We start from the raw sequence: 9,694 nt of genomic DNA on the forward strand, positions 1-9,694 counted from the left end.
GGTTGGACTGGGACGCAACATAGTTAGCATCATGGAAGCCCCCGATACGTTCCCCACAGTCGAGCCACTGCCGCCAGCGATCGTCAGCCGTCCCGGTCCTGTGTGCGGAAACGAAAAGGGGGTCTTCCAAACCACCACAAATGGCAAGTACTCATCTGCATTGAACGGTTCTAGCACTGATCCGATCCCAGTTTCCAGCCTTCCATCGCAAACCCGATCAAGTAACTCCAATCTGCAGATTTACTACCAAAACGTCGGTGGTATGAACTCATGTGTCGACGAGTATTTGTTAGCAAGTTCAGACGATTGTTTTGACATTATCGCTCTTACCGAAACTTGGCTCCGAGAAAACACGCTGTCTGTCCAGGGGTTTGGTGCCAGTTACGAAGTTTTTCGAACCGATCGCAGTACTCTTAACAGTCCCAAATCTACCGGAGGCGGGGTGCTCGTTGCGGTACATAGACGTTTCGAAGCGCAGTTGATCGAATCAACGCCTGGTAGTCGTGTCGAGCAATTGTGGATCAGTGTCAAGCTCGCCGAGTTCACACTCTTCCTCTGCGTGGTCTATCTTCCACCTGATCGATGTCGCGATCTTGCTCTAATCAATGCTCACTTAGAGTCCCTTCATGAAATTTTTTCAACTCACGCGCGTCCAATCGACGAAATTTTAATTGTTGGAGACTTCAATTTTCCCGGAATCAAATGGCAAGGAACTTCCGGTGGATTCTTTTTCGCTGATCCGACGCTTTCAACATTCCATGTTGGCATTACGACCTTGCTCGACGGTTATAGTGTGAACTTACTTCGCCAATCGAATCCTGTTGCCAACGAAAACGACCGAATGCTGGATCTATGCTTCTCGAGCAGAGCAGATGTTGCACCTATAATTAGTGTCTCACCGTTTCCTTTGGTCAAATCTGTTCGACATCACCCGCCACTTCATATTGTGCTCAACTCTAATCTTCCACCAGATGGCTACAACACGACCGACATCATCAGCTATAATTTTAATAAAGCTGACTACACTAAAATGACCGACTTTCTAATACATATTGACTGGGAGGAAATTCTCGACAATGATGATGTCAACGCTGCTGTACAAACGTTCTCTAACGTCATGAGCTACGCGATTGACTTCTTTGTACCAAAACGATCCAAACGGCTGTCCCTGCATCCACCATGGCAGACCACCGTAGTGAGACAACTGAAAACGACTAAAAGAGCCGTCCTAAAACGGTATTCAAAACATGGCGGATACACACTGCGTAATCAATATGTCCAGATCAATCAATTATATAAGAAAACTGTCAAGCGTTGTCATGTCAGCTACTTGAAAAATGTACAACGGAAATTGAAATCCAATCCGAAGTCTTTTTGGAAACACGTGAACGAGCAAAGGAAGGAATCTGAGTTACCTTCTATAATGAAGTTTGGAGAGTTTACTGGTTCGTGTAAGCGGGAAATCTGCCAGCTTTTTTCGGAAAAATTTTCTCGTGCCTTTACAAACGAAACTTTAAGCCCGCAACAAATTACACTCGCCGCGCTCAACGTTCCAGAATCTAATAATTCTTTAAATCTCATTCATATTGACGAGGATTCGATTCGGACGGCAATCGCTTGCATGAAGTCGTCTACCTCCGCTGGCCCTGACGGTTTACCGGCAGTTATATTGAAAAATTGCTCGACTGGTGTAATTGCTCCCCTCTGTCGACTATTTCGGATGTCACTCTCTAAAGAAGTTTTTCCCAACTTATGGAAATCTTCTTTTATGTTTCCAGTGTATAAGAAAGGTGACAAAAAAGACGTGAACAATTACCGTGGCATCACATCGCTTAGTGCAGTTCCTAAACTGTTTGAAAAGGTTATTCTGGCACCGATTTTCAACCACTGCAAGCAATATATTGTTGACACTCAACATGGTTTTATGCCCAAGCGCTCCACAACCACCAACCTATTGTCATTCATGTGCTACGTGACTGATGGTATGTCAAAAGGCTTACAAACAGACGCTATTTACACCGATCTCTCTGCTGCCTTCGATATAATAAATCACAATATAACAATTGCTAAATTGGAAAGACTTGGATTCGGCTCTAGCATCCTTCGGTGGCTGCAGTCATATCTTGTAGATCGTCGTTTAGCAGTGAAAATCGGCGATCACGTTTCCAATGAGTTTATCGCTTCGTCCGGAATTCCGCAGGGTAGTCATCTCGGGCCTTTAATATTTTTACTGTATTTCAACGACGTCAACTTTACTCTTGAGGGCCCTCGTCTATCGTTTGCCGATGACGTTAAGATCTACTATTACATTCGAAGCCCAGAAGATGCAGGTTTTCTTCAACGACAGTTGTTGAGCTTCGCCGAGTGGTGTAAAGTAAACCGTATGAAATTGAATCCTGACAAATGCTCGACCATCACATTCTCGAAGAAGAAAGAGCCATTTCATTTTGATTACTTTCTGGAAGGATCCCCGATAGTCAGAACGACGTGTGTTAAAGACCTTGGTGTCTTTCTCGATGAGCAACTGACATTCAAGCAACACATCAGCTACATCGTTTCTAAAGCTTCTCGCAACCTAGGATTTGTTATGAGGATGACTAAACATTTTACAGACGTGCACTGTTTAAAATCTCTGTTTTGCTCGCTTGTTCGTTCATCCTTGGAGTACTGTTCTGTCGTTTGGAACCCTCACTTCATAAACGGAGCGTATAGAATCGAATCGATACAACGCAGATTCATTCGCTTCGCCCTACGGCGCTTACCGTGGAACAATCCTCACCAACTACCAAGCTACGAAAGTCGCGGGTTATTAATCGGTCTCGATACACTACAAGTTCGTCGAGAAGTGGCACGTGCTTCACTGATAGCAGATGTTTTGACCGATAGGATTGACTGCCCTGCTTTGCTCCGCGAAATTAATATCAACGTCCGACCCCGGGCTCTTCGCAACAGTGCATTTCTTCGACTTCCTTTACGACGAACTAACTACGGTGCTAACAATGCTATTATTGGCTTGCAGAGATCATTCAACCGCGTTTCATCAGGATTTGACTTCAATCTATCACGCAGTAGGATACTTGGAAATTTTTTATATATTACTAGAAATTATCATTAGGACCATATTGTGTCTGTTGATTATACCTAAATAAATAAATAAATAAATAAATACTTACTATCCCATGCTCTATTTCGATTAAACCAATTATACGAAATCTAACAAACGAAACGAACCTGCGTTTCTGTTATTTCTACATATGTAATTCAATCTAAACAGCATGAATCAGCAGCATAAAACAGGATATTATTATTATTATTTTTTCAAAAATATTTTTAATCAGGCCTATTTGCGTACAAGCTTTACGTGGCCGAATTAGCCGATTTTTTAAATAAAGAATTTTTTGAAGTGGATCTCGTGTCCCACCTTGACCACAAATGTTGTAAGATGGAATCGCCAAACGTAGTTGCATACGCACAACTCGCACGCCATTCCGGATGCCGGGGAAAAAATTCCGCCATAATTCCCTTTCGATGGAAAGGATTTCACCGAACTGCGACGTATTCTCCCGAACGAACTTATCGGTGGCCTGCGGGGGAAGGTCATGCACGCGTACTTCTATGGCATTATCCACCATGTGCACAGGGATTTTGAATTTAATGTTGTCACTCTAAACGCTGTGCACCTCGTTGTTAACCGAAGCGAATGCAAGTGCATCGCTTTCGCGTTTAAACATAATGTACACACAGTTAGACGCTTTGTTGAATTGAATCTCACTTACATTATTACCGTCTAGATGCATTCGTTCTTTAAGTAAGATTTCAATTTCATTTATTTGCTGCTGGTCTAAATTTGCAACGCTTGAAATCTATACAAGTTGATTTCAGTCTTGTAGGCCAAGTTTCTGGTTTTGTTAAATCGTACTTGACTATTCCGTACACTCTATTGTTCATTGGCGTATTGTCTTTGTTTCTGTTGTTTCGACCGTAAACGATTTTCGACTGTGAGGATTGTTATTATTACTATTGACATCACTACACAACGTGTACGAAATAAAACAAAGCACGCCTTGCTCGTTTTGTGTTTTCTTCTTCTTTCGGTGTTGTACATATCAATGCAGTAAAACTTTATTCAATTCAATTGAAACTGAATGTGGAACACATTGACGATCTCTCTAATGCAGTACACTTCACTCTCTGACACACACAATGTTTGCTGACGGCCATTCAGTTCATCACTCGTTTCTCTTCAATCGAGGCTCAGTTTAACCTGCGTCAGTTGATCTCTGCATGAATTTTATTTTAACAGAAAGTGCGCCAAGAGAAGTTGATCCTCAATGAAACAAATCTGAACGTTAAAATGAGAAGGCGAATGGAAAATTTGTTCGCAATTTGTGACGCTTGAATAAAAAAAAATCTATGAAAATCTAGGTGAAAAATGAAACAACGGTTGGTTTGTCGGAATACTTAAAAAATCTGTAGGAATCTATGATTTTTTCTTATATATGAAAACTCTGTGGTACAGAATTTGTGTGACAGATTGATTTGAAAAATCTGTGCTTTAACAGAAAAATCTGCGAGTATGGTAACCCTGATAAGCACAGAAAATTCCCTTAGAGCAGAACGTGAGAAAGCAACAATTCTCAAAGCTTAGCTGAGTAACTCCTTCTCTTCTTGAATCTGTGCAGTAACTCACGTGCACAGAAAAGACACTAACACAGCGACAAGAGATACTTGAAATTTTAAGTTGGATGTATACGAGATGTGTGTACATACACGAAATTTTGGTGCACAAACCAATGTGATCGGGTTCAGAGCGCCACGCATTGGCTACGGCAATACAATATAAAAAATATGATTGCATAGCCTTTCTATATGAGAAAGGCAAAAAGCATTAGTGTGTTTTTAATGACATCTTTGTAAGGCATCATGGTTTGAGAACTGTGGACATGCGTTTTTATTTAAATGATATTAACACAGCATATATCAAATAACTCTTATGATATTTTTTCCATATAACAGGAAATATGGTCAGCAATTTATGATAAAATTTTCAGTAGTATGAGGTAACTAAACACAATTAACTCATCTGAAATGTTTGGTATAAAATTAAGTACCATAATAAGGCGCGCAAAATTTCAAATGCATAAATTGAACGAATTATCTCTCAAAGCATGTCATGCAAATCAGAACCAAAGAAATACGGAATACTTTCACTGTGGACTCAAGACACGTTTTGTTTGATAGTACAAACAGACACTATGTATGTTTATAAAGCATGAGTATTTTTAATTGACTAATACAATAGTCATTCAATTCATAACCAAACTTCTCTTAAAATTGATATTCTCGCATATAGCGAAATTTTTAATTCTTTGTTACAGAAAAAAATCTTTGGCAGGATGGCAATACTTCCAACTTTGGAATGATTGCTGATTCCAACTATGCATCGTTTTATAAAATAACTTAATAATATCCGAACAACATTCCACTAAAAATATTCTAACATAAAATTCTGTTTGAAGCCTATAATTTTTGAATGAATTCATATATCCATTCTAAACATTCCTAGGAGCCATAACACCACAACACGGATGTTCTATTATTATCAATCAAGGTAACTTTTGATTAGAAAGTGCATTACCATGAAGCTTATCGAAATGTTCTAAAAGAAGGTTGAATATCTGTAAAACAAGGTTATATTGTAACATACAGCATGAACTACAAACATTTAACTTACATTTAATTAGATTTGATAAACAATTTCAGCGACTTCAAATCTCGATAAACACTAGAAATGATCATACACTGCACCAAATTTTACTACCACATAGAATGATATGTTTCAATCCACGTTTGAATGCGTTGGTGTGGCTTTTTTCAGCAGTTGTCCGGTGAATGCTAGTGTGAGTATGTCGAAATAACCCAGTGAATTTTGTCGAGCCGCATCATGCCAATTATTGGAGGCATATATGCAATAAAAAACATTGCAATGTCAAGAGAACAGTTGAGAAAGGAATTAAATCGTTTATAAAACTCTATAAAACGTAATGGAACTATCTTTTATTTGGTTCATAAGTTCATACCATACGAAACTCTATATGCATTTACCGCAGTGTTTGATCATGAGTCAAAAATGTTTTTACCTTATTGAAGGATCCAACCAACTCTTTTGCGATCGATGCGCTGCCCGAGTGGCGAGCTTTGAACTAAGCGTTTGTGATAATTTTCAGATTTTGCTTGAAGATTCGAACAAAATGCACGGTTTTTTATTTTTTTTTCTTATGAATCGAATACTTACATACGAAAACGTGTGAAAATTTGGTAAAAAATCGATAATTCATGATTCAGTAACTTTCCGTGGTATGTTCGATTGATATTTATGGAGAAATCGTAAGATGAAATATCAAATTCGAAGAAGTGAGGATGGGTAATGTTTTTATATCTGGGATATTCTTTGTTTTTTGGGTTGGATTTTGAGATTAATTGATAAATTATGATCGAAAGTTTTATCACTAGTTTAATTACTCATGTTTCATCATCTATATAAAATCTGCATGTGAACTGAAAATTTCAAATTTCATCCGAGATTGTCAAGAGTATAGGAATATTTGAAATCATATGTTTGATGACAACACGTGAATAATCGTTTTTATTACCCATATTTGTAAGGTTTTGACATCTGCTTTCTTTCAAACTCAAGTAAATTGAAAAATTCGTCAAAAATTTTTCTAAAAACATGGGCTATGTCAAAACAATCACCATAACGCTATCTCGTGGTGACCACGCTGATTGGATTGTTCAATAGAAACAGAGACGTCAAGCATTCGCCACACAACCAGAGTTGCCAGGTTATTTTTTTCAAAAATCTGTCAAAACTCAAAAATTTATCTGGATTTGTCTGGGTCTAGTATATACAAGGAAATTTTTGCGGGCTTCATTTTCAATGAGCAAAAAAAAACGGTCTCCCACCTATCGTAAAGATGGCAAAACCGTAAAGACCTAGCAAGATCTGACAAAATCTAAGAAAATTTGGAAAATCTGGGAAAATTTTGAAAATCTGGCAAAAGATCTGGTTAGTTTGAGTGTCTGTCGAAACGAGAAATATCTGGCATTTTTCAGACATATCTTGCAACCTGGCAACGCTGCACACAACCGCGGAAAATTGTGAATGTGTTGGTATGGCTATTTTCAGCAGTTGTGTGGTGAATGCAAGTGTGAGTATTTCGATCTATCCCAGTGAATTTTTTCGAGCCGCATTGTGCCAATTATTGAAGACATATATGCAATAAAACATACTGCAATGCCAAGAGAGCAGTTGAAAAAGGCATAAAACCGTTTCTGAAACTCTACTGCACATAATCAAAGACATCATATTAACAAGATATCCAGCTCTCACATTTCCCGAACAAATCATTGGCAACATCCTTTTTTGCGAGCATGTCGCCCCCAGGCGAGCCCGCATCGAATCTTATACATAGAAGTAGGGGAGAAAAATGTCAAATTCGTGCGCGCCAAAATAGCAGGGTTGCGCACCCATACAATTGACATGATATGTTGAATGTGATGCCGTGCGATGGCGTTGTCGAACTGAAGATTGACTTCGCTCCAAGCTGACAGGGTCTGACATAATGGAACTGTCTACCACTTGGTTCATAAGTTCATAGCTAACGACACCCTATATGCATTTTCGGCAGTGTATGAATATGAGTCAAACATGTTTTTTCCTCAGTGTAAGCTTGAACCCACAACCAGAGTTGCCAGGTTATTTTTTTTTCAAAAATCTGTAAAAACTCGAAAATTAATCTCCCACCTAGAAAAAAATGTTCAACGGTGGTCCATCATTGGTCCAATACGTTGAATCATTGGTCCAATGAAAGTCCAATCAATCGTTCAACGGGAGGCCAACACGGGTCCTTCGTTTGCCGATTTTGAAACAGACCGTTGAACCGAATGCCATTTTTTTCGTTCAACAAACCCGGCAGACAGAGGTCCATTGTTGAGCCATTTTTAACATGAGGAGTTGGAGCCCCGTTGGACTAGTTTTACTGCAGAATTTCTGAAGTTTTCTCCAATTATTTGTTTAAACTAACAATACATACCTGCACAATACTTCTACTTCACGTAGAATAACAACAAATTTTCTTTCTATGTAAAAGTAACACTTAATTTTCACACTATTTTCGCAAAAGAAAAAACAACAACAAACCGTTCCAGCAAATTGAACGAATATTTCGTGCAATATGTCGTTCAACAAGCGCTCAAAAATAAACAAAATTGAACGGCCTGCTGAGAGGGGCTGGATTAGTCTGGGCACAGATAACAGATATACAGGTTCCAACGAAATTTTTCAAAATCCTGTGTAAATATTTCATAAAAATGACAGATTTTCATAAAAATGACAGATTCTCAAAATGTTTTCCAAAGATTTTCACAGATTATGATCGAAAATATGATATACACGCTGCCAAAAAATTACCTAATTTTAAGTACTTTTCACTCAATAGAGGGGTTGTGTGCAGGAAGCCAATTTTGGGTAAAATGGGTTTTACTTATTCTTGAGTAAAAGCATCAATAGTACTGATTAGGTAGAAACTACGCAAGCGATATAAAAATCAAATTGGGTAATTTTGTTTCAGTTTTCGTTCGATGGTTTGAAAAATAAAACGCAAACAATAAAGTCAACTATGATTACTTTATTTATTTAATATTTATCTTTTTACATATTTCAACAATGTAATTATGTTCAGATGGTTTGTTACCGTTACATTTACAAAATTCAGAATGGGTAATAAAATTAAATCACACTTATGGGAATTCATATTCATTGTACTTTGCAATTGGAGCTGCAACAGTATTAAATCTACAGACTATATAATTGAACTGCCAAGGCTGCTCTATTGAGCTGCTGGAACTGCACCGTTGAGCGATCGAACGCATCTCAATATTTTCCATCGCCTGAAATGATATTGCGGTGTAATTATTGTTTTAAAAGAAATTATACAAAGCTACTCACACTGCGATTGATGACAATCATTGAATTATTCTCCCAAAACCGGCAATTTTACAAAATAATTTCACTCACTTCAAATCTGACCGATAGTTTCTGCGATGCAACACACAAAATTTTTTCACCCAACAGCAACTTATTGAAGTGAACTACACTGTTGAGTGAAAACTACTCAATCGGTACAGTACTTTTCACCCAACAATTAAAAACAAGCTTGATTACTTCATGTTAGGTGAATTTAAGTCAACCGTTGGGTTTTTTTTGGCAGCGTGTACACAGATTTTCTAAATTGAAACACTGCTTTTAAAATGGCAACTCTGTTGTGTGGTTCAATCACACAGTGAAATCTGTCGACCCGCATCGGTCCGATTATCGGACCGATTGAGCACGATATGGACCCGATCGTAGCGCTTCGATCGGGTCGTCATCGGACGATTTTGCACCATTTGCATCAACCGCGTCAACATTCGAACAAGCGAAACGCATCGATATATCAGAGCGACATCGGCCCGATATCGCACTATAGAACATCGTGCGATCGTCGGGCTCTTTTATTTTTATTTTTACTTAGGATTTCTTGGATTTAATCGGAAGAAAAATAGTCGTTAACCTTGATGTTTTAATTTATAACTAATAAATCTATATTATGTTGAATATAATGCATCGAAATAACAAATCGTAGTTCAATTA

The 9,694-nt window shown here is 38.3% G+C and overlaps 1 protein-coding gene across 4 annotated transcripts in view; it reads right to left on the reverse strand.

The window, feature by feature from the left end:
- Nucleotides 1-5,857, reverse strand: part of LOC131429847 (3-phosphoinositide-dependent protein kinase 1) — a 259,510-nt gene extending 253,653 nt beyond the window's left edge. Inside the window, exons 1-2 of one of the 4 annotated variants that reach the window (XM_058594252.1) lie at nucleotides 5,735-5,855; nucleotides 5,639-5,678 (exon numbers count right to left, since the gene is read on the reverse strand). In XM_058594252.1, coding sequence (XP_058450235.1) covers nucleotides 5,639-5,641 — 3 coding nt within the window. In that variant the 5' untranslated portion in view covers nucleotides 5,642-5,678; nucleotides 5,735-5,855. Of the gene's footprint in view, nucleotides 1-5,638; nucleotides 5,679-5,734 lie in introns of all 4 variants that reach the window. The other 3 variants (XM_058594253.1, XM_058594255.1, XM_058594254.1) reach the window with 3 other exon arrangements.
- Between the last annotated feature and the right edge of the window lie 3,837 nt (nucleotides 5,858-9,694).

Source organism: Malaya genurostris, chromosome 2, assembly GCF_030247185.1.
Source record: "Malaya genurostris strain Urasoe2022 chromosome 2, Malgen_1.1, whole genome shotgun sequence".
NCBI lineage: Eukaryota > Metazoa > Arthropoda > Insecta > Diptera > Culicidae > Malaya > Malaya genurostris.